At 42.0% G+C, this 23,123-nt stretch overlaps 3 protein-coding genes across 3 annotated transcripts; all 3 read right to left on the bottom strand.

Moving 5' to 3' along the window:
* Positions 1 to 65: 65 nt before the first annotated feature.
* Positions 66 to 5,219, bottom strand: LOC113160259 (SH2 domain-containing protein 1A-like). The gene is made up of 3 exons (XM_026357424.1): positions 4,393 to 5,219; positions 4,022 to 4,085; positions 66 to 2,511 (listed from the first exon to the last, which is right to left on the bottom strand). The coding sequence occupies exons 1-3, from the start codon at positions 4,527 to 4,529 to the stop codon at positions 2,227 to 2,229; spliced, it is 486 nt and encodes a 161-aa protein (XP_026213209.1). The 5' UTR covers positions 4,530 to 5,219; the 3' UTR covers positions 66 to 2,226.
* Positions 5,220 to 6,970: 1,751 nt separating this feature from the next.
* Positions 6,971 to 10,287, bottom strand: LOC113160258 (type-2 angiotensin II receptor-like). Its single transcript, XM_026357423.1, has 2 exons — positions 10,133 to 10,287; positions 6,971 to 9,611 (listed from the first exon to the last, which is right to left on the bottom strand). The coding sequence occupies exon 2, from the start codon at positions 9,543 to 9,545 to the stop codon at positions 8,286 to 8,288; it is 1,260 nt and encodes a 419-aa protein (XP_026213208.1). The 5' UTR covers positions 9,546 to 9,611; positions 10,133 to 10,287; the 3' UTR covers positions 6,971 to 8,285.
* A 4,321-nt stretch (positions 10,288 to 14,608) lies between these two features.
* On the bottom strand, positions 14,609 to 22,791 carry apool (apolipoprotein O-like). The gene is made up of 11 exons (XM_033326181.1): positions 22,712 to 22,791; positions 21,820 to 21,918; positions 21,588 to 21,713; positions 21,013 to 21,067; positions 19,452 to 19,550; positions 17,963 to 18,054; positions 17,751 to 17,867; positions 17,009 to 17,219; positions 16,711 to 16,923; positions 16,077 to 16,175; positions 14,609 to 15,273 (listed from the first exon to the last, which is right to left on the bottom strand). Exons 1-11 carry the CDS (start codon positions 22,721 to 22,723, stop codon positions 15,185 to 15,187), a joined length of 1,212 nt encoding a protein of 403 aa, XP_033182072.1. The 5' UTR covers positions 22,724 to 22,791; the 3' UTR covers positions 14,609 to 15,184.
* Between the last annotated feature and the right edge of the window lie 332 nt (positions 22,792 to 23,123).

Genomic DNA, 23,123 nt, shown 5'->3' with positions numbered 1-23,123 from the left:
TACTGTATGAAAAAAAAAAAGAAGACGACAACAAAGAAGAACAAGAAGAGAGACTGGGGGAAAAATGAGTTCCAAATGCCTTTAATTGTGACAAAATGATGGTATTTTATTATTATCGTCCAGTTTCTCCAATTTCTAACAGTGGTACAAGCAGTGTGGTTTGGCTGTGGCTTTGCTTTTTGTATCCTGACTGGCCTGGAACTGACCGACCGACCGACCGACCAACCGACTGACTGACTGACTGTTGGACTGACTGTCTGTCATTTGCTGTTTCAACACTGTTCATCATTTTGAACGCTCTGTTCAAACTCACTGAACTGTAGAGATGAAGACGTTAGGATTGCCAGTGAATAATCCTCTTCATGACTCAAATCAAGAGCTCTCCAGTTGCCATTTGAGTTCCTACATGGTTTACCTCGGATATACTATCGTTTACATATTGTGTAAGAGAGGCCTTGTCGACTCTGACACTCCCCTTTAGAGAAGGGAACCTCCTGGGCTTTTCTGCCTCTGGTGTGCTCCAACAGTAGTTTGTATGAGTGTGTATACTAAAATCAAGAATGTACATAGCCAGTGCTTTCACACTGAAAAAAGTGCTCAACTGGAAATTCTGTTGTTCATAAGTAAGTGTCAGTATTGTTAATCAATAGAAAAACAGTTACATTTTTGCAAAGAATTATACATGGCTATAGTAAATATTCTCGCTGAAAAATCTGACTTTATTGGGTTACAATGCTGATTAAAGTTATTATGTGTGAATTACCAGTTGCTCTCTGGGATTTCATAGGCATTGTTGCTTATTATTTTTCTGTTTCTCTCTCTCTCTCTCTCTCTCTCTCTCTCGCACCCTCACGCTTGTCTTGTCTGCGCCTTTCCCTCCGCACATTTGTTGTGTGCTCTTTGTTCTTGTTTCTGAGAGTTTTGTAACTTTCAAATCTGTGCTGTCATTATCACCCATCATTATGGCTCAAACTGAGATATGCATGAGAAACCTGTGTCTGTCAGAAAAGAAGAAGAAGAAGAAGAAGAAGGAGGAGGAGGAGGAGGAGGAGAGAGGGAAAAAAAAAGCACAGAGGAAGGGAAAAAGAAATGTGACAGCTGAGGCTCAGCGAGTGGGTGGTGAGTGCAGAAGGGGCAGGACCTGGAGTTGGCTGCACCGTTTGCTACAGCTTGTCTCCTCTCATTAGGAAATGCCAATCAGACTACATGTGAACCACTTCCAAGCCTCTCCCCGCTGAAAAAAAAAAAGTTAAAAAAGAAAGTAAAGAAGTTTGTTTGTTTTTCTATTTTTTTTTTTTTTTAATCAAGCTACCACTAATCCACCTCCCCGTCCGTCTGCCTATCCCCCGCTCGCCTCCCTCCCACCGTCACTCCACCATCTGCCCACCATTAATTGTTTGTGTTTCTCTCCTGGGCTGTGGATGACAGAGCCGCACAATGCATATGTTCTGACTGCGAGCAGGTGATATACCTTCCTGACTAGCACTTTGCTGATCGGCTGAGATGCACCTTCCCTTCTAAACCATATGCTCCACTAGATACTGTCCAACCTCATCTCGGCAGTAAAAAGATGGAGGGTCCGGTTGCTAGGAGACGGCTGCACTGAAGAATTGTCTGCGCTGAATGGAGTCTCTCTCTCTCTCTCTCTCTCTCTCTCTCCCTCTGTCTCTCTCATATTTTTCATGAGGAGCAAGTAATGCCAATCAGATGAATGACAGACACCCCCACCCTCTCTAGCAGTCAGCACTCTCTCCACTGAAATCAGTACTTCAATATGTCAAATTGAATTTTCGTTCCACATTATATGTCAGACGGAGGCTCGGGTGTGTATTGCTGTGTATGCGTGACCTCATTTAAAAGAGTTTATTTCAACCGATATCATTTATTTTCTTTGCCATTCACACAGCTGAATTGCATTAAGAAAACAGAGCACAATATTTGTTGTCAACTTATGGATGCAGTAATAGATATTAATGTTTCAGCAGTTGAATATTTTACATTGCGTCCACTGAAAGTTATGAGGGCACTCTCCGTGCTGCATATGCAGAAAGAAGAAAAGAGAGATTGTGATCTGAGTTCAGGGCTGGAGCCTAAATGAGTTGACTGCTACAAGCAGGAGCTGCTTAATTAGAAAAAAATGACATTTACTTCACACATCGTGCAAAATGCAGTTTTGCAACTATTCTTTGTTTGTGATTAAGTCTGAGGCAAGCTAAGGGTTTGCCCCTACCCAAAAGCTTGTCTCGCCTCCTTCTTTTTTCTGTTGTTCTGTCCCTGAGCAGCATGCAGCGGCTGCTGCTGCTGCTGCTGCTGGTGGTGGTGAGGGTTTGAGCTGCCGTGTGTCGGTGACAAGCTATTACTGGGTGTCTGTGCCTCTGTGTGTGCTTGTGCCCGTGTCTGAGCTGTGACAGGGTAGAGCAGAGGCATGGCAATTCCTTGTCCAGGCTTCTGGAAAGCTGCTATCAAGTTCCTGATTTTCCGGAAATATCGCTTCTGCACGCCAGGAGTGGTCTGAAACAGAAGAAGAAGAAGGAGAAGAAGAAAAAAAAGAGTTGAATTCAGCATCTCCGTCTCCGTCGCCACATCAAACCCCACGGGGGAAATGAAGAGTACGGGACAGCGGCGTCTTGAAATGAGCTCTCACAGATTCACCTTATAAAAGACATCAGATACGCTGAAAGTAGAGACAGAAACAAGAGTGCCCCGTGCAGAGAGAGACGGGCTGGGAACCCTGCCAGTAATTTTTTATATACATGGTCCACTGACTCTCAGTGAGCTTGTACTTATGACAACAACAGAACATGTATCAGTGAATAAGGTGTTATAAAAGAAAGTGAATGTATAATTACTGTAAAAGTAGTGAGGACCAAAATGGAAAATATACTCGAGGGGTTTAAAAGCTAAATTGAGAAATTTCAGGATGCAGTTGCCTCTGAAAGCATTCACTCCCCTGGGCTTTTTTATTTTGTTAGTCAACACAAAGCACTTATTTTAGGATTTATCTGTGACTGAACGTATCTCGTTATCTGTGCAGCTTTACTCCTGACAGAATAACACAAAGATCATTTTTAGAAATGACCCGTGGCTTAAGCAAAAATAAAATATGTTGTTTAGAAAATCGGCGTCTGTCGCAGCAGAGTTTATGTGTGGCTTACTGAGTCAATTTTATCAAGGACCTTTGAGAGGATTTTGCTCTAATTCTAATAACGCCTCAATTGTCCATCATTAAAATATTACTAAAATGCCAAGCGTTAAACCACGATACAAGTTTTGCCAAGTAAAGATTATTATATTATATATTCTCAGTCAGGCTGTGAAAAATGCTGCATTTTGAAATCACTTAATCAAATGTACAGATCTCTTCCCACAGCAAAGCGCTCCGGCCACGTGTTACCTCCATTTCCAAGAATATTTCATTATTAAGTGATTGATATTTGCACATGAATAATTTAAGCTGGTATTGAGCTTGTACGGGGAATCTGTGTAATGTAAGTCTTTCTCCTATCTGCTGGCTTGATACTGTCAGTGAACATGAGCGAGGGTGAAATGTAGTTACAACAGCGTGTAGCTTAGTTGTCGAGAGGGAGACACAGCCCTCAGATGTCTCTATACATTCAAATCTCTGGGTGTTTGCCAAACCTCAGTGCTCAATTACATATCCCATCAGAAATGCTGTCAAATGCAATTCCAAGTTTCCCATCTCTGGAGCATATGCTGACGCTGTGGCATCTTAAATTTGAGGTGGGGTTGGATTGAAAGGGGGGGTGAGACTATTTCAGTGGGTGTTATTGCAAAAGGAAAGGAAATGCACCCATTTTTCAGTGCTGTCACTTAGAAGAAAAAAAAGCATGTTTGCTTCAAATTCACAGCTTCCTGAATTAGGCTGGCACCCAAACAACCTCTAGAAGCACGCCGAGCGAAGCGCGTGCAGCTGTTCTGCTATTTCACTAAAGTTTCAGGGGTGTGAAAAGACTATACAGTAATAATGATGATAACGACAAGAAAAGAGAAAATGTCTCACTTCTGCAGCCCATGAGCCTGCTTCATCCTTGTGGAGTCTGTATGTGTAGACGAATCCTTTGCACCTGCACACACACACGCGCGCACACACACACACACACACACACACACACCTGTGACCTTCAGTTCAACAGCTCGATGAAAAGTATTTGTCCCCACATGTTGCTCCTGTGAGATTTCACGCTCAGAATCAGGTGGTTCAGATGGTTTGATTTCACTTAATACTCAGTTGCTACGTGACTTTATGCTTTAATTTGACTAAGTGTGAGAGGCTCAATAAGAAAATAACAAAAGAAAATAAGATGTGATTTTTTTTTTTTTTTTTTGCAGCAATGTCCTAAAGAAGCAGGAGAAAGAGATGTTTGTACTCACAGCACACACAGACAGAAGACTCCCGGCACAGAGTCACTGTTGCGGACTAAGTAGCACCCATCCCGGCCGTCCTGGGCCAGCCGCCGCTCCCCCTCTTCTTTGCCAATAGGTCCATGGTAGATAGCCAGATTTTCCATAACAGCTCCTTTTACAGATGAGCTTTCACTTCTGCTTCCAAGTGCAAACTCTCCTTTTTGTCTCTTACTTGGCTTGAACGTTTCACTGCAGGCGAGTCTTTTGGTCTTCACTGTACATGCTGTAGACTGGGAGCCCAGGTAAGGCAGCTGTCCTGCCTCTCATCTGATGTTTGCTTCTTGCCGTCTGCTCTGGAGGCTGAACGCTGGTGAGTGATATTCCACTTTCGTAGCCAGAATGACAGCAGTTCAGTCTAACCTCTAACCTTTATGGTTTGCCTCTCAGCCTTCCTCTTTCTCTTAAAAGCCACGCATGTGCACACATGTAAAATGTGGCTTTGTGTACATCTCAGGAAATGATTGTATTTTTTGGCAGGAAACAACTTAAGATTGTAACTGAAAATTTCCACAACAATAGAAAGCACAAGAGAGGGATAAAAAAGAAAGCAATACCCTCCGTGCCACACCGGAACACGTGTATTGTGCATTTGCAGTGACTTCTGCTGTTTTTCCAACTCAATTATCGAGAGGCCTCGCTTTGTTTTCTTAATAACAGAGGTTTGCCTACGACGTCTGTTTTCACCACAGTTTCCATGAATAGCAATAAACAGATTGCGGTGCAAAATCCACTGGTAGAAAAAGTAGCATGTAGATCCTGTAAGTACAGGAATAAATCAGTACTTAAACCAGGGCTACCCAAACCTGGTCAGGTTTGATACCCTCTTACGTTAAAGACATCAAAAATATGACATATGGCCTCAACTACACACTGATTTTATACATTTCTATATTTATTTTTGTGTGTTCCAAGTCCAAAAATCTTTAACAACTTGTTGTATTTATTATATTTATCATACAGTGCAACCTCAATCTAAAAGTAACTACAGTTAAATTACATTAGTTACATAAAAAGTACTGTATTTGCTAAATGCAGTGACATTTAGTAAAGTAGCAGCACCCCAAGTACTTGAAGTGCTAATGCAGTTTTAAGTAATATTTAAATATACTCGCAACGTTTTCTATTTTATACCAGCAGCAAAACTAAAAAAACAAAAAAACAAACAAACATATCCCAGCTGTGCTTTTTAATAGTTTCTAATTTACCACTTTGACATTACTAAAGGCAGAAAACCTGCGACTCCTCTTATTTTTAAATGGAAACATGTCACATTGAAATGATACAGTATTTTACTGCAGACAAGTGAGCTGTATGTCTCCTGGCGTTTCAAACAAACGCCTGTACTTTTGTCATCCTACTCTTTGTCATCACGCGTCCACACTGTCTAACACATGCTCTCAGTCACATGTCACTAATCCGTCTTCTATTAAACGTGTGATAAGGACGCTCGCACCTGCTCCACAGAGGAGCGAGGCACCATCCAACCAAGATGTGAGCTTGAACATACTGCGGAGCAGAAACAAGAGCTCATGCTGCAATCTGTCCTGTCAGTTTGAACGTGCTGTTGTGTCAAATTAAAGATCTGCTGATTAAAATATTGAATGTTTTGCTGCAGTGACATGCCGCACACATTTCACCGAGCTGGTATCACAGCGCAGTTTAGCAGTTCAACTTAATCTGTCGTGTTGAGATGCATATTATTGCATTTTAGTCATTCACACCACAATCACGACCACGCAGAGACCTTCAGACCAACAAGTACTCATCTATCTAAGATCTATCCTTGAGCTCGTGGCTCTCCTTGATGCAGAATTTGTTGAGGATGTCTGTTTTTTTTTTTTAAATACATTCTGAACTGTAGCCTACATGAGTCATCAGTCTGTGTCAAAGCCCTCTTTCCCACGGCTCAGAAAGATCATGAGCGGTGGGACTTAGGGGCTCTGTCTGGGTGCACAGCCAGGAGAATCTTATTCATTTGTTCTAAAGCACTTTAGCACCATCCAGTGGCAAACTTTGGAGGAATTAAAAAGAAAAAGTAGCCTGAAGTAAGGTCTGGATGGACATTTTAGATGGTATTGTAACCTGTAAAATCATTTTCAGAAGTATAAAGCAGAAAATGTTCCAACAATTGCACATTTAGATGTGAATAAAATCACTTCTACTCAGTGTTCTAGTGTGTAATAATGTCACGGCCTTCGCCACTGTAAAACAAAACTGCACCACACTCCATTGGCTTTCGGCTCACAGAGGCAGGACGGCTTCAATGCAGAATGCAGTGGATCTATACTGGACACAAATAGCAGACAGAGATACATCATTGATTATCTGACGTCTCCCTCAAGCAACACAAGTGGCCTGACTGGAACGCACAGTATGGACATTAGTATGACATTATGATATCTGGCCCGGATAACGTACGGAATCCATGTGAGGCGTTCTCGGAGAGGAGGAAAAGGAGGCGGGGGCGGCTGAATGTCCATCTGTCGGGCCGATGGTAATACCAGCACTCTCATTCCCAGGTGGGGGAAGCTCACAGCTGTTGGAGGGTAAGAATGAGGAAAGGAATATTAAATTGTAAATGCAGTGGGCTTCACCAAAACCACAGCATGTGGAACTGGACCCAAATGATGGACAAATATATGAGAGGATCATTTCAAACAAGTGGAATTTACAGAAAAAAAAGGTGTGTTGACTTTATTTCTCTTCAAACAAATGCAGTCGTTTGTACTTTCTTCAACTGACTTTACAGAATAATAAGATAGAAACTGTACAGTTAACATGATTACACGTGTAATACTCTGGAGTTAGCTAAGAGCAGAATATGGATTAGTGACTGAGTCTTTGTTTAAGCTTCTGTCATAACATATAAATATATGATGTTACTCCAAACTGAGATAAAGAGTTAACCATTAAAGCTACAAAATGCAATATGAGCTAGTGCGATAGGATGCAACTCAAACTGAATCCACTCTGCTCCGCCCAGCACTTCCTCTCCCTGCTCTGCTCTGCTCTGCTACGGTCTCCTACATTTCAACACACTCTGCACAGGTCATCATCAAAACATCAGTACAATAAATAAGAGTGCTGCAAACGCCTACTAGTCAAGTAGAAATCACTTCAGCCCTGTGATTGGTAACTCTAGCTTAGCAGAGGAGCTGCCCCTGATTCTTTACAGGTTTAAGGAAGGTTTTCCTGCTCCTTTTAAACTTGCAATAGGCCATTTGAAGGTATTGGAAACAGACACTGAACACAGCACGGACACATCATCACTTTTTAGGTTCATAGTAAGTGAATGGTGAGAACTTGTTAACAAAAAGCGCTTACAGTTGCTTATTTGCACATCCTGTGTTAACATCATGTTATCTTTCATTTGTGGTCGTGTTTCTGGGTTGTCCTCTAGCGCTTCTAGTGCTATTTAGCTGCCCTTAAAGAAATCATCATATAGTCACTTCGCACGTGCTGAAACTCAATATGAAGCTTCCTGAAACTGAGTAGAGCTGCAGCTTCATGTGACTTCATCATTACAAGTATTAGTCAGTCCGTTCACATTGTTGTAACCATACAGTCCATGGTGTCTTGAAGCCACTGTGTTCAAAGCAAGAGAGAAAATGAATCTGTCTAGAAAGGAGTTACATACATGTTATGTTTGTGTGCTACATGTTTCAGGGGGCCACTGGTTCTCAGCTTCATCTTTCCTTTTTACTTTTGTCTGGCTTTATAGGGCAGTGGAATTTGACTGAGTCAGAAACAGCTCCTTCTCACACATGCATGCTTATTGGAGTTCAGCAGTCATTTGACTTTCATTCTCTGGGGTGTGAAGCCAGCGCACAAAAAAGGGATAGTCTCCCATCTTGGGGCAGCTAAGCAGAGCCAGTGGGCTCCACAATGGCCAGGTCTTTCAGGTCACTGAGTTTTCTGGAGAACGAGCTGAGCCTGGTGCTGAATGAGCCCCTCTTCTGACTGTGAATTTCCCCACGGGCCTTCAAACAAGCGCAGAAGCCCTTGAAGAGACCCCCGAGACGATCCTGGAAATGGTTCCCAATGAAGCAATAGAGCACAGGGTTGATGACTGAGTTTGAGAAGCCCAAGCAAAGGGTGAGAGGAGTGAGGGTTTGGATGGTCCAGGTTACCCAGCAGCTGTCCAACCGGCCATCGCTCCTAAGCACCTCCAAAAACGTCACGCAGTGGAAGGGGAACCAGCAAAGGAAGAAGGCCAGGACGACGGAGGCTACTGTCCACAATACCCGCTCCAGCCCACGGCCCTCCAGAGAGCGGCACGTACTGGAGCTGGGGCTCACACAAGGGGTCGGTGGTCTCTCTGGTTTACTGCAGCTCTCATGGGATTTAAAAGAGGGCATTTTAAGGGGGTGGGAAGGAGTCTGCGTCCTAACCAGCCCTGTGTCAGCTAACAAATATCTCCCAATAGCACAGTAGCAACAAGAGATGACAAATAGTGGCAGGAGGAAGCCCAGGACAATCTTCATCCAGGCCAGGGTCTTATACCAGGTATCATCAGGATAGAAAATCACACAGGCCTCCACCTCAAGTTCCTTCAGATAATGCATGCGCCTCAAAAACATGTTTGGGGCTGAGCAAGCACACGCTAGAACCCACACCACAATGCAGACAAGTGTGGCCCGTTTAGGGTCTCGTGCAATGTGGGAGCGGAGGGGATGCACGATGGCCAGATAGCGGTCTATGCTCATGCATGTGATAAAGAAGATCGACGCGTAGAGGTTGAGGTTGTGGAGAGCTCCGCAGATTTTGCAGGCAGCCTGGCCAAAGGGCCAGCTGTAGCCCCGCAAGTAGTAAACCGCCCACAGCGGGAGAGACAGCTGGAACAGCAGGTCTGACACACACAGGTTCAGCATGAAAGTGTTAGCCACAGTTCTCCTCAAGGCACTGCCGTGGGCCAACACGCACACCGCCAGAGCGTTGGCTATGGTTCCCAGCGCGCAGATGACACTGTAGATGGCGGCGATCACTGTGGTCATGGGTACAGGAGGCCAGTCTTGGCAGAGGGGAGCAGAGGGGACCACAGAGGTATTCACATCAATCTCTGTTGCTGAGTAAAAGCTGGAGTTGGAGTCGAAAAGGGAGAAATTATTTGGGGTGGCCATTATGGAACTGGATGTACCCTTGCGTCACACAGTTTGACTTCTCTCCTTACAGGTTTCCAAGGTCCACTGGAAATGAAACAACACAGGAGAGCATTTGAAAAAGTCAGCAGCCTTTTTTGGACAAATAAAAAGTTTCCCTACATGATCATCTTCGTTTGGCGCGGCAGCTTCTTAACTGTCCTGCTTCATAACTAATCCCAGCAATAATACATTACACCATGAAGTGAGGCTGTAAAGACATACAAACGAAGGTGGATGCAGTCCTCAGAAACATTTATGTTGCATTAACGGATGAAAAAAAAGCTTTTGTAGGATTCAAATTGAGAAAATTGTCAACTAAATATTGGATTTATTAGATTTTCGGTCACAGAAACTGATAATGATCCACCAGACAGCAGAGCAATACATAATTAATAAAAGAGAATTCAAATAACTTTTCCCAGTGAAAAAATGAATAATTAACTAGTAAGAAAGCTGAGGTAGCTGTAGAAGAGAGATGCTATGCATTATGAAATGAAATGTAACCTGGTATCAAATCAAACCAGACTCAACATATAGTTTCAACCTATTTAAAGAATTACATTTACCGTTAAGTGTTGGAGTGTCCAGTCCAAGAAATCTAGTGGTCGTCAGTGCTTCTTGTCCATAATGCTTTTACAATAACTCCTCAAACTCTCTGAGAGAATTGTTCACAGCCGAGCAGCCCGGACCAAATCTGTGCATCTGTGTTTGTGGGGCGTGCAGAAACCAGACTAGAGATTCCGAGAAAGCAGATGAGGTAGAGGGTCTTATAGCCCCCAAGAGTCTCTTGATGATTGCACAACAGGCAAAGTTTCACCACGTCACCTCTTCATCATTACTGAGGGGCTGGACTTACCTGGACATAAGCCAGCCTGCAGACAGAGAGAGAGCAAGAGACGATTGAGCTCCTCATGCCTCATTCTATTCCTCTTTTTTTCCCCTCCCTACCAGAGTCTACACCAGAGTTGTCCAGCTGTGTTTTACAGTAATAGCCATGTCACCGGTGACTGCAGACACACAGCCACGTGTCTTACCTGACTATAGTGAGGAGGGTGCTGAGGTATCAAACTGGAAAACCTCAGTGTCCCTCGGGCCTGTGACCAGAGCAACAGTCTGTTTATTAATTATCAGAATTTCGCACTTTGTGCCATATTCATTCTGCCAGTGGTCAGATAAGCCATGGGAAATATTTACTCTCTCTCTCAACGGAAGTCAAGCCAGCCAAGGAGAGTGAAGGGAGCGGGGGGGGGGCACAGTGTGAAAGATGAATGAGGAGGAGGACGAGCAGATACTGCAGGGAGTGAACAAGAAGATGAGAAGGGAAGAGGGAGAGAAAGCGGAGATTCCCTCCAGTGGGTTTTCATTAAAGCCTCTGGTGAAAGTTAATGAGGGATGCGTGCAAAGCTCGGAGACTGATTACATCACAGCTCCTTTGATCAACAGCGTGTGCATGCATCCACTCCAGCGTGTGCCTCGTGTGTGTGCGTGCACACGCAGCATCTTATGCTTCAATACTGGTGCAACTGGACGTACTTGATGTCAGCCCGGCTCGCGTGAATCCACGCAATGTGCTCGCCCCTGTTTACACGTGTGTTTGGACGTGTGCGCGCACTCTGCTCCATTGAGTATCTATCAAGATGTGACACGTTGTAATAGCCGTGGGAAAGTTGACGGTGAAGATGACGGATGAAGTTGAGGCGGGAAGCAGTAGACTCTGAGGGCCCCAGCTGAAGAGCTCCACTGTTGCCTACATGCAGCATATGAGGAATGTGCCACATGTTGCATAACTGTTAAAATGTGCAGATACGCACTCTAAAACAGAAATCATGATGTTGTGTTTTTCCACTGGCATGCCAGGTATGCACAGTTGTTCTCACACACAGATACAGAAAGGGAAGCCAAAGGCCCTTAGTCATGACATACAACAACTTAAAACAGAAATTTATGGTGTCACGCTGGCCAACAGAAATAAACCATGACAGAAAAAGAAACAGTCTCTGCTTCACCACAGTGGAAAGTAACTATGTTCAGTTAAGACAGTGCTTTGATCTTAAGCTTAAAGAGAATATTTTTCAATGCAGGATTGCAAAGGAGTTAGGACTTTGCCCGTTATTACGGAAGGAGGGAGCTATGCATACATTTCAGATGGACAGATGAGTCCTAATGAGGCCATGTTTTTGCTTGTTTGGGGGAAAAACGCTGGAAGGTCATGTTCTCAACTGTTCTCTGTAACTGTGATGGGATGAGGGTGAATCGGTGTATGATTGACACGGAGGCGAACGGTACATTTTCATTTTTAGAGATACTCATGTCGCCATCGAGGCAGCATCTTCACCCAGGAAGTCAGTGGATATTTCTGCAGGACAATGCCAGGTCTCACTCTGCACGTGCTGCAGCAGCGTGACTTCGCAGGCACAGTGAGTGCGTGCTGGACCGGCCTGCCTGCAGACCAGATCTGTCTCCTGTTGAAAACGTGTGATGAAGAGGAGAATCAGACGATGACGACCACGCACTGTTGATCAGATGAGGTCTTGTTTCCAGCAGGAATTGGCAAATATTTCACTTGCAAAACTGCATGAGAGCTTTAATGAAAAGTCCAAATTTGGTGTTGGAGGCATCGAACTCACTGCAGACAGCTGCTTCACTTGATACTGCATTAATGAAATGTAAAAACATTTAGCTGTGTCTATTCTATTACGATAATCAACTTTTGTTTTTTGAGCTTTCGGGCGTTAGGGTACATGTCAGGTACAAATTGAGAAACCCAGTGATTAACAGTGCGAGCATGTGTGGGAGCGGGTGTCTTTGTATGTGTTTGTGTGATGATCCAAACACACGGATTTAGTTACAGGCGGGCCGTACAGTTAGTGATAAGAAGAGCAATGGAGCAGGGAGCATCAAACCTCAACTTACGTCACAATTCCTGCAAGACATCAGTCTTCCAGCCAATTATTTTTCTCACTTTTTTTTGCTATTGCAGTTTCTCAACTCTCCTTTTGTTCCCTCTGCTCTCATATATGTACTATTAATTTCTAATGCATGACAGATACAGTAACTGGAAGTGCGCTTTATGTGCAGTATGTTTCCGTTCAAGATACTGTAAACTGACAACATCTGATTTTTATCTCCAGGAGCAGGAAACTGTACTAAAAACATGCGCAAGAACTGCGTACGCACACTGACCCACACAAATAAAGAGGAGGAAGATCTGCACAAGTAAACATGCAGTATTCACAAACACCATTAAACAGCTCACACAGCTGCTGTGTTTATGTGTTTTGCTGATAAATGTGCTATGTGTTTAGATGATTAGATGATGGTGGGGGTGTCTCTTGCTTACTGGACCCTGGGAAGATAACCACCACAAACCATAACCCTCGCAGAGTCCTTTATGGAAAATCTGGCCCGGGGGGGTGGAAGGTGAGAGGTCAGGGTTGTGAGCCCTACTTCCTCTCTGCAGGTCAAGAAAAAAACAAAAATCTCAGAGAGCTCTGGACTTTATGACAGATCCCAGTCTAATGTTCGTTCTCAGAACTTGGTCAGAGCTGCTACTTGCATGGGACACAGTGAAAAAAAAGGGGGCCCCATTTGTGGAGGGGGCCCCATGAGAGAGGTGAGATGAAGCTATACTTAGTGTCACATATTGCCACTGGGGGCTCCGAAACCTCGAAGCTTATAGCAACATGATGTCCATCAAGGCTCACGTGCCGCGGGAAAAAAATATCTCACAGATTTCCAACATTCCCACTCTGTCTGTGCTCTGGGCTATTTTAAAACCGAGTCAGTATGTTCCATGTGGTTTTATTAACACTGCTGGTGGATAATGGTTCAAGGACACAGAGTTGTTTCTGTAGGAACTGGCTTTCAGAACATTTGGCAGTGTTTGTCTAAAAAACAGCACAGTCACACCAGCCCACAAGTCCCTTAACCCCTCGACTCAAGCCAGATCTGATGCCGCAGGAAGGCTGGTTCCCACATGTGTGTGTTTTTCTCCATGTATAACAGGAAGGAAGATGAACAAAGTATTGATGTTTAATTGATCGGACATGTCCATATTTTCTGTTCTCTTACACATACATTACACGTGAGCACACATACAAAAGCACAAGTACACACACTCACGGAGTCCCAGGGGTCGTGACTCTGGTCAGTCTCATGCAGAGTTTATGAGGTTGAGGGAGCTCTGGTTGCTCTGAGGAGCAGTAAAAAGGCCATAAAATGTTAACAGATAGCCTGGCTCCTCGGTAAAAAAACAGCCATGCTCCTAGAAATAAGCCAAAACATGTGGGATCTGTTGTATATATCACATTCAGAGGGTTCACTCACATATATGATCGTCAAACATCCTGAGCTCCTCAAGGTAATCGGTTCTAGGACTAATTATTAGGGCTTACACCCCAAGCTGTTTTCTAAATCAACTACAATGACTGTATCACTTGGGATTAGATTTTACTACCAGTTTTCCAACAACACTGTGAGTCTACAGCCATGCTCGGTGCTGTGGGACAGTGCACTACAACGTCAGTGCTTTGAGGTAGATGTTATCGTCTGCATGCTAGAGCTATTTTACCATGTTAGCACATAGTTTAAACCAGCGTTCAATGCAAACCACCCCACAGTTTTTCACAATTACAACTTTGAAATCAACATACATATTATGAGGTATTTTAAAAAAGATGTGAATATGTGAAGAGCAGCTCACTCCCAGAACGTGAACTGGGATGTTTTGTACGAACATGCCTGGATTGAAGAGGAGGAAGCTTTATTTAGTAATAATGCTGCTCATTAAAACATCATTTGTTAAGCGTTAGTGTGAAATCTTTATTTTCTGAATAGTTTTTATTTCACTGATTGTAAATCTTTTTTTTTTTAAGTGCTTCAGATAGTAGACCTTTTTTTTGTGGCTGATTTATGTACAGAGGTTTGAGAGAGGAGATGTTCTTTGCAGTTCCACATTATACATAAGAAGTTACGTGCTGCACACTAACTGTACATGATAGACAAATACAAACCAATACTGAGAAGTTAAAAAGACACATAAATTCCTGAAAAATATAGATTTATTCAGTTCTTAAATCAACATGTGAAGACAAGATTTGATGCAAGAAAATGAAGCAGCACTCGTCCATCTTGTAATCATTAGCAGCACATGTGCAGTATTTTCAGCTAACCAATGCAATAGGCTAAATTACAATAAATAAAAGCACCACGCAGTCACGACTGTGAAAGCTGTACCATAAAAGGCCAGTAATTATTAAATGACACAAAGAGATTTTTTTTCACAAACTGCCATCAGTGAATCAAAAGACTTGTAAACAGTTGTGGGTGGATTTTTTCCAGGCGTCTGTCCTCGTACGCACGCTAACTCGGGTTTTCTATACTTATTGCATTGCTGCTAGAGTGCAAATCTACTTGTGTTTTTTTTTTTTCTGTGGAAAAATAAAAGATGTGGGCTGAAGAAATGAGAATGGAAAATGCTGATCAAAGCCTTGCTAAATGTGCCTGCTTGCAAATTGGCCTATTTACACTGCACAATGCTAAAGAGTGTTTGTCAGTCTGGATGAGATGTGAGATGGCAGTGTGGGAATAAGGTTCCTCCTGCCACCAGCTGTGGTCTCTCAGCTGCGTGTGCTGTACAGGTCTTCATCCTCAGGGCTGGACTGGCCAAAGTCCATTAAAGAAGGGTCTGGCTTGAAACTAGCGCCCCCTGGAGGGCAGCAGGAGAAATGAATTACTATTTCAGTCAACAACAGAAATACAGTGTTATGTTGAACTTTAGAGGGATGCAGCAGCAACTTTTATCCTAGATGACAGTAAGTGCTTCAGTAGAATCAAATTAAAATACTAGAAGAAGAAAAAAGAAAAGGACAAAAGGTTTCCACAGTTAATGCCTCAGTCTGTCAATCTTCCTGTGACTATACTGTATAATACAAGTTCAGTAAGATTCTCCCACAGATCTGCACAGAATTTACTGAACTCCTGATCACCTGCATGTGCTCGGTCTTGCGCTTGTGCACCTGGGGGGTCTTATTCAGAGTAATTTTATTATGATGAACTTTGTCATGCTCTACAGGCAAAAAGACTGAGCACATCAATCAGCAAGTCCCTGATAAACCCTGCACTCAGTTTACCTAATTGGGAGGGCAAATACTTCTTATCTGGACCTCTGACCCCTGACAGACACAAGAGTTGTTGTATGTTAAAGAATGAAACTGAAGCTTTTTGGTTTCACAGCTGACACATTTCAGAGGAAACAGACAACAGCATGATCCAGTCTGAGCTCATTACAAGTCTTTAATTAACACCAGGCCCAGAAGAAGAAGAAAAAAAGACAAGACACATTCAGGTTCTCTGGAATTCAGGCTATTCCCAAAAGCGATGGAGTGTGTATCTGTATGTGTGTTTGTGTGTTTGTGTGTGTGTGTGTGTCAGTCCATATGCTTGAGCAAGTCAATGATCGACTCATGAACCGCAGCAGTGATTTTGTGTGTGGCAGATTGTTCCCAGTACCTTTTCTGTTTTCTGCAGCAGGCTGGTCAGGAGCAGGGCTTTCCTCCACAGCCGCAACTGGTGACTGGCTGGCAGGTTCTAGCTCAGCTGATTCAACAACTGAGGAGTAGTCAAAACACAACACAGCACAGGGTCAACAGCAAGGTCCTAGTGTGACTTGTGACTAATCACCAGTAATAGTGAGAATGCTTAGAAAGTCAATCACTGTTCTGTACTGGTTGGTTTGGTTTGTGGAGACAAGTTATGATCTTGTGCACAAAAGATAACTTACTGTGAACCATGTGTCCTAAAAATGTAATTTCGAGACAATTTGCAACAGGATTACACCGTCCAGTAACATAATGAGGATATGTTGACAATTGTCTGTGGTCTAGCTTAGTAGAGAAAAATTTAACGGCAACTTCAGACACATAATGTTTATTTAAACAGATCCAGAAAAGTGCTTTTGTTCTCTAAACCTATTCACACATGGGACAAGTCTAACTTGAGTCTGTCCTGCATGGTACAAGATAATTATCATGTTTCCAAAAGATTAATAGTTACACCTTTACTTTAAGGTCTCCATATGTGTTACTAGTGCACTTTCTGCCTCTGAACATAATGGATTAGAATAGTTGTAGTGGCCTGACTGTACCTGCCGGCTTTTCTGAGGCCCTTGGAACAGGTGGTTCTTCAGAGTCGGCTGGAGCAGATACATCTGCCTCTGGTTCAAAGCTCAGAGTAGGCCCTGCCGGGCTGTCTCCAGGTGATACCTCCTCTGGTGCTTGTTTTATGTCTGAGTGCTTCTCACTTTCAACAAAGGCTGTGGTGGTTTCTGTCTCTGATTGCACTGAATGTAACACTGAATCTGGATGAAAGAAAATATATGATAAATCTTTATGTGGTTATGTATGAAAGACAGATATGGAGACAGAGATCAATATCTATAATACCTGTGTTCATCTCTGTGGGGGCCTGCTGGGGGGATATGTCTGTGAGTGTTGCTGATGATGCCTCCTCTGTTATGACGGCAGCAACGTGCTCATCAGACAAACGAACAGACTTAGCTGATTCCAACTCTGACTCTGGGATTGTAGTGCTCTGGGTGGAACTGGACTCTGTCTCCTTAACTACTGCAAACTCTGGATTTGGCACTGTACCTGACTAATCCAGAGCAGATAAAAAATATTTCATTACTCTGTATGCAAGGATTATTAATTATACTATGTGATTAATTACAATAAAACTGTACTTTACAGTGACGTAATACATTTACGTCTGTCTTTTACAATTTTATTGATCATTTCAGCTCTAATACGTTCGTTTTATTATATTGACTGGAACATTTTAGGCTTTGTGCTGATGCTACAGAATGACTTACGGTTAATTTAACGGAAGCATGACCTTTAATCTCTAAATCACATAAACCTCCAAAACAACAAAGAACAAATTCCGATAATGACACAATGATCAAAAGGGGAAAATGCCGTGAAAGGAAACGCAAATGCAGAATATGAATAATTCTTGAGCAAGTAAAATATGTAAATCATTAAGCGGGAGGGGAAGTCATCATTAGATCGATAGAGCCTGTGTTTTGGTTTTAGTCAAACAGTAGTTTCTATTTTTAAAATAGCAGTTTGAAAGCAAAATAATGGTCATAATAAATGAGTACAGATACTCAGTATGACTGTTAACCTGTGGTTGTGATGCAGTAGTCGCTTTATCAACAGCTTCCTGTGGCTTGGATGTGAGCAGCGAAGACAATGCAGCCTTGCTCCACTGACCCACAGCATACACGTTCTTACCTGTCACCTTAAGATCACAAAAGAAAATAACTGTTACTACAGATTTGTGACGAGTAATGCTGCAATAGTTCAAAAAGGCGTCAGACTTTCAAAATGTGTGACCTTTAACACAGCCACTGCTTGGACTGGGTAGCACACTGAGGCTCCTGCACCCATTAAACCCAGTGGAACTGCTAGCTGCTTGAAACGAGAGCCTTAAAAAAAAAAAAAAAAAAAAAAAAAAAAAAAAAAGAAGAGAGAAAAAACAATTAGTCCAAATTATTATAACATATAAACCAAGTATCATGTGGAAAAGTTATATTCAGAAAGAATGCAGAACTATCATCGTCTATTAACTCTTCTTTAGACAGATGAACGAACAGGAGTTAAACTAGTGTTGGTGATTCATAACTCCTTCCTACCAGTTGGTAACAAAGCCAGACATTTAGTGCATCTGTTTATATGAAGATATTATTATCAGTTAAATAATACAAATGTTGAAATGCATCCTCGCAGAGAGAGAGAGAGAATAAGGGGAAACTAAAACTTGTGAAAACCCCAAACCTTTTGTTTTCACAGAAATCTGTACTTCCTTGTGCTTTTGTGGTTTAGAAGTCAGGTGTGTGTAACTTCAGTAGCTAACTCTGGCCTGTGAATGCTGATCACACATTGACAGGTGACAGCCATCGAGGGTTGAATGAGAATCAAACATACATGCACCTGTTGTGTATGTAGTACAAACTAAGCAGTCTGGCATGTAGCTACAGTAAACACACGTTGACCTCAAGCTTTGGGCCTCTGACTATGTGTGACATTGGGCACTCAGCTTCACAAAGGTATACCCAGTATGTAACGTCAGAACAAGCTAAATATGAGCCCTTTAAGGGTTGGTGAATGAAAATGTCGAAAATATCGATATCCATGTTCAACATATTTTACTGCAAACAGAAAAGATGTGATGCTTCACCTACTACTGCTTTTACATTGTCACATGTTGAAGAATGGCAAATATTAATCTAATCTATGGAAGTACTGAACTAGCTTGTATGCTATCATGATGCACTGGACTCAGGGCAGCATCTTTTTTTTTTTTTTTTTAATCAGTGCTAAACAACCAGTTTCAAGTATTCAATATTTGAATAGAAATGACTGAATCAATAGACAATTTTCTATGGAGACTGACATTTTTAAAAATAGAGGAAAGCATCTTTTCCTCTCTTCATTATAATGAAAATTAACATTGTAATGTTCTTTATTGATTGCAAAAATGTACTCATGGCCAGCAGCACTATGAGGATTTTATGGTTGTTCTCAATAAATGAATAATTAGAATTGTTTTTTGTTTTTTTTTTGGGGGGGGGATTATTTTATCCACAATATAATTGTTAATATTCTTGACTTAGATAAAGATCAACATTTTATGACAGATTAATGCATATTTTTAATAATAATTTATGAAAAAAAGTAAAATAATGATGGAATATATTGGACTTTAAAATATTTACTGTAACAGTTTTTTATTATAGTATTTTGTGTATTATAGTGTTTTTAACAAAATAAATGTTGCCAGCAGATTTAAAGGGACACATATATGATGGGATATCTGGGTTACCTTTCCTTGCCAAGACCATGCCGAGCAAGCCAGCCATAGTGATGGTGCCAAATCTTGGTAGAAACCCCGGCGGAGGGTCTTTCAAGTAATAGTATACATCTGGGAGAGAGGTCACACAGAAACACAGTCAACGTGATAACAAATATTCATTGATGTTTCTCATATCTAAGCTGATATTTGAACCTTCAATCATATTGTGACTTTACTGTATTTACTACACCTACAGTGTAGTGACAGTACAAGTTGTTACCGGATAGTATTACAGTAATATACTATGTGAAACAGCACTTCCTACATATTTCCTGAGAATGTGGATAAAACACACACAGAGTTCAGTCACAAATCCCCTTATTTTGCTTGCAAAATAAGAAACTGTGTGCTATTTCATAATTGAACCTTAGTTAACATAAGAGAAAGAATTAATAAACTGTTTAATATGGTTGTTAGGATGACAAAGTAGTGGCACTTTATTGAACACACCCATCCTGTCCTGTAATCAACTGTTTTACTTACTAGGTGTATCCAATAGAGACGTGATCTGTGTTTGTTGATATTTGTGACTTTTTTGACATCAGATCACGTTTCATGACCAAAAATTGAGCTTTGAGTAAGAATCTTAGGTTGCTTTCACACCTTAGTGCATTTGCTTTGGTCTGAATCAGTGGATGAGTTTGTAAACTTGGAGTGTTTTCGTCTTGGTTCGGTTTCTTTTCACACTGAGAAAAATCCAAGTGAACTAAAATGAGTCACGTCAATCACGCGAGAATGTTCTCTCCGCTTTTTGGTCAGATGCGTCTGCCATGGGAACAGAAAAAGTAAATAAATACAGGAGGAAGGTAAAGTGTTGTGGACTACTGTACGTTTGTGTGACAGGAGAGAGATTATTTCACTATGAATGTTAAACCAGGTTGGTCATTCCGCGGATTATTGTTCATTACGTTACATCGCCTGCATAGTCATCAGACCCGGTGTCTGTGAGACGCTTCACCTCCTCACGTCTCCACATTGGTCCCGTTTTGGTTCGGTTCGCTTTCTCACCAGGAGGACAGCACAAGAGTTAGCTAGATGACGCGGATCGAGAACACCTCTTTTTTAGGGTCTCGGTGCGGTTGTTTTGGTGCGCACTTGATTACCATGTTTACAGCAGACAAACGAACCGCATCAACGGGGAAAATTAACTTGAGTTCAATTTAAATTTAGATGCATTTAAGAAACCTGCTTACTGAAAATGCGAGTATACATGCAGCAGATGAGTAATCTCCTCCCTGCTGATAGCAGATAGCAGTAGAGTGGCGAGTGTCTGCAGCTTTTGTCCTACACATGCACTTTTATAAAAAGCTGATTAGAAACCCGCTTACAGAAATACATGGCAGAGAAATCTATAAATCAGAAAAATCTGGGAAAATCTCAGAACCCCTACAATTACTACAGAAACCAAGTTTTTGTGACAGTTAAGTAATTAGCTTATTTGAGAAGGCTCACTGTAACCAGGTGCAAGATTTTAATTAAACTGCATGTAAACACACCGTATAAAATCTTAAGGTACCTACTGTTGACTCACCCTCTCCTGCATAGTAAAGATTAACACTTCCCGTTTTCAAAGAGATACAGGCACCCTGCAGAGAAACAATGACAAAACTGAAATATCTGAAATAACTTAAATAATATATAGCCATCTACACAATACTACAAATAGTTAAAATAAGTCATCTCATTCAATGTCAAGTAGACTCATCTTCCCATCTTTCACAGTATTAAAGTGTCAAATTCTTCACAGTCAACATTACAGCTGCATTTTAACAGCTAGAACACCATTTCCTGTGTGACTCCTCAACTTTGCTGTTTGCACAACTCTACCTGCACTGAGCGCATGCAGCATGTGGGATTGTACTGTGCAACCGCAAACAAGAGGAACAATAAAAAGGGTTGGAAAACTAGCACTGCAGGTGCAAGATAAGAGCTGGTGATGGTGTTGTAGCTGTTGTTCCACTTTGTATAGCATTTGTCAAAGGAAGTGTTCTTTAAAAAGAAGGCAGGATGTGAAAGCATGACTTAATTTTACAGCAAGTGGTACTTATGAGGTTTGTTTTTATTTCCAATGTACAGCTTTAGATGCACAAAGCGAGAACTTAATACCTTAACAGCTTGGACAAATGGTAGTATGCGCTCTCTCGCTGTAGTTAATCTACTCTCAATAACACCCGGCTGCTCTGGAACAATCTGAACCTGAGCAGACTGTGGCAGTGGGGTGTAGATGTTCAGCTGGAGAGAGAGGACGAATCAGCATGTGATTAGAAGATTCAACTCTTCAGTGAATGGAAATGAGATCTCTCATACCAGAATTAAAGGTGTTTATGGTCCGCCATACCTTTTCTCTTTTAACCAGCCCATCAGCAGGAGCTTCTCTCACAGTGTACACACGGATGGAGGCAATTCCCAGCACAGTCGGGACGGCCACCATCACCACCTAAAAATACGCTTAAGTGTCTGTTAAGTCATAGATACAATGCAAAACACTGACAGATGCTAATCACTCATAAAGAGACGACTCATGTGGATCTTTTAGAAAAGATGTTTTACAGAAGTAAAAGCAGCAAAACAACGGTGTGAGAGTAACATTACTCCACTTAGAGTATAACTGGGTCTATCATTTAAAGGCATCAAAAGTTGAAGTGATCACAATGTAGACTTGCAGCTTTCCCAGTGTTATCATTATATGACTGGATATTCTTATTTCTGAAATATTATCACAGAAACAATGACACAGTCTGCATTTAAATGCTGCAGCAAGAGCTATTTGATTACTTTTTACGACTGATAGACACAAGTTGCAAATGTTAATCATGGCCACGATTAGCTGTTACTCGTAGGCTAACTACTAGATATTGTGGAAAAACTTTGAACTGCGACAGCTAACTCTTAAAGTGTTGAGGTGGGTTGTTAACGTAAACGGTGGTAAATCAGTCTAGCTTGTTACACAGCGGACTATTAACGGTGGGGCTGCCGTTCACAGTAGTGGGAGCTAACGTAGCATTAGCGCTAGTTCACCTGAACACTCTGTACTGTACATGTAGCTAGTTCATGCTAACGTATAGCACCGCTGTGTTCATGCAGCATAAACAGCCGGGAAGTGACAGTCAGTTCAAGTTTGCACGGGCGGCTCCAGGACAGTTGACATTAACAAAACATCCACGTATCCATTGAAAATATTAATGTTAAACACAACCAAATTAGCCGAGTAGGAAATGTCAAACAATCACCTTGGCCGCCATGACAGCCTCCCTCCTTCTTCGGTGGTGTCTGGCGGTCAGTGGTCCGCTGCTGCCACCTGAAGGACTGAGCAGGGTACTGCACCGGTTTGGTATCAAAGTGATGTCATCACTTGAAATCTATAATGAGCAGGTACGATCACACGGACTCTCATTGTAGCTTACAAGTAATCAAAACATTTCATTACCATTCATATTTTCTCCTGTTACACCCTTAATTAAAGCTATTATTAATTCAGTAGGCTATTGTTGATGTGCAGCAGTTCAAGGCAGGTTGTTCCTACATATCACTCCACTGGTCACATGCAGACTCTTATCAGTTCATTTTAGATGTAGGTATTGTTTGGCCTGTTGGCTTATGGAATCACACATGCACACAATTTGTATGCATATATACATAACA

The sequence above is a fragment of the Anabas testudineus genome, chromosome 10 (assembly GCF_900324465.2).
Source record: "Anabas testudineus chromosome 10, fAnaTes1.2, whole genome shotgun sequence".
Classification (NCBI taxonomy): Eukaryota; Metazoa; Chordata; class Actinopteri; order Anabantiformes; family Anabantidae; genus Anabas; species Anabas testudineus.
This window is presented reverse-complemented; position numbering and strand designations above follow the sequence as displayed.

What these genes read in the sequence shown, in the direction of transcription:
- LOC113160259 (XM_026357424.1), bottom strand. Translation starts at nt 4,529, where the DNA reads ATGGAAAATCTGGCTATCTACCATGGACCTATTGGCAAAGAAGAGGGG. An exon ending in GTCTTCTGTCTGTGTGTGCT is followed by an intron (nt 4,086 to 4,392) that starts GTGAGTACAAAC and finishes GTGTGTGTGCAG; the next exon opens with GTGCAAAGGATTCGTCTACA. An exon ending in CAGGCTCATGGGCTGCAGAA is followed by an intron (nt 2,512 to 4,021) that starts GTGAGACATTTT and finishes CTTCTGTTTCAG; the next exon opens with ACCACTCCTGGCGTGCAGAA.
- apool (XM_033326181.1), bottom strand. An exon ending in GGCTGGTTAAAAGAGAAAAG is followed by an intron (nt 21,714 to 21,819) that starts GTATGGCGGACC and finishes CTCTCTCTCCAG; the next exon opens with CTGAACATCTACACCCCACT. An exon ending in CATGGTCTTGGCAAGGAAAG is followed by an intron (nt 18,055 to 19,451) that starts GTAACCCAGATA and finishes TTTTTTTTTAAG; the next exon opens with GCTCTCGTTTCAAGCAGCTA.
- LOC113160258 (XM_026357423.1), bottom strand. Translation starts at nt 9,545, where the DNA reads ATGGCCACCCCAAATAATTTCTCCCTTTTCGACTCCAACTCCAGCTTT.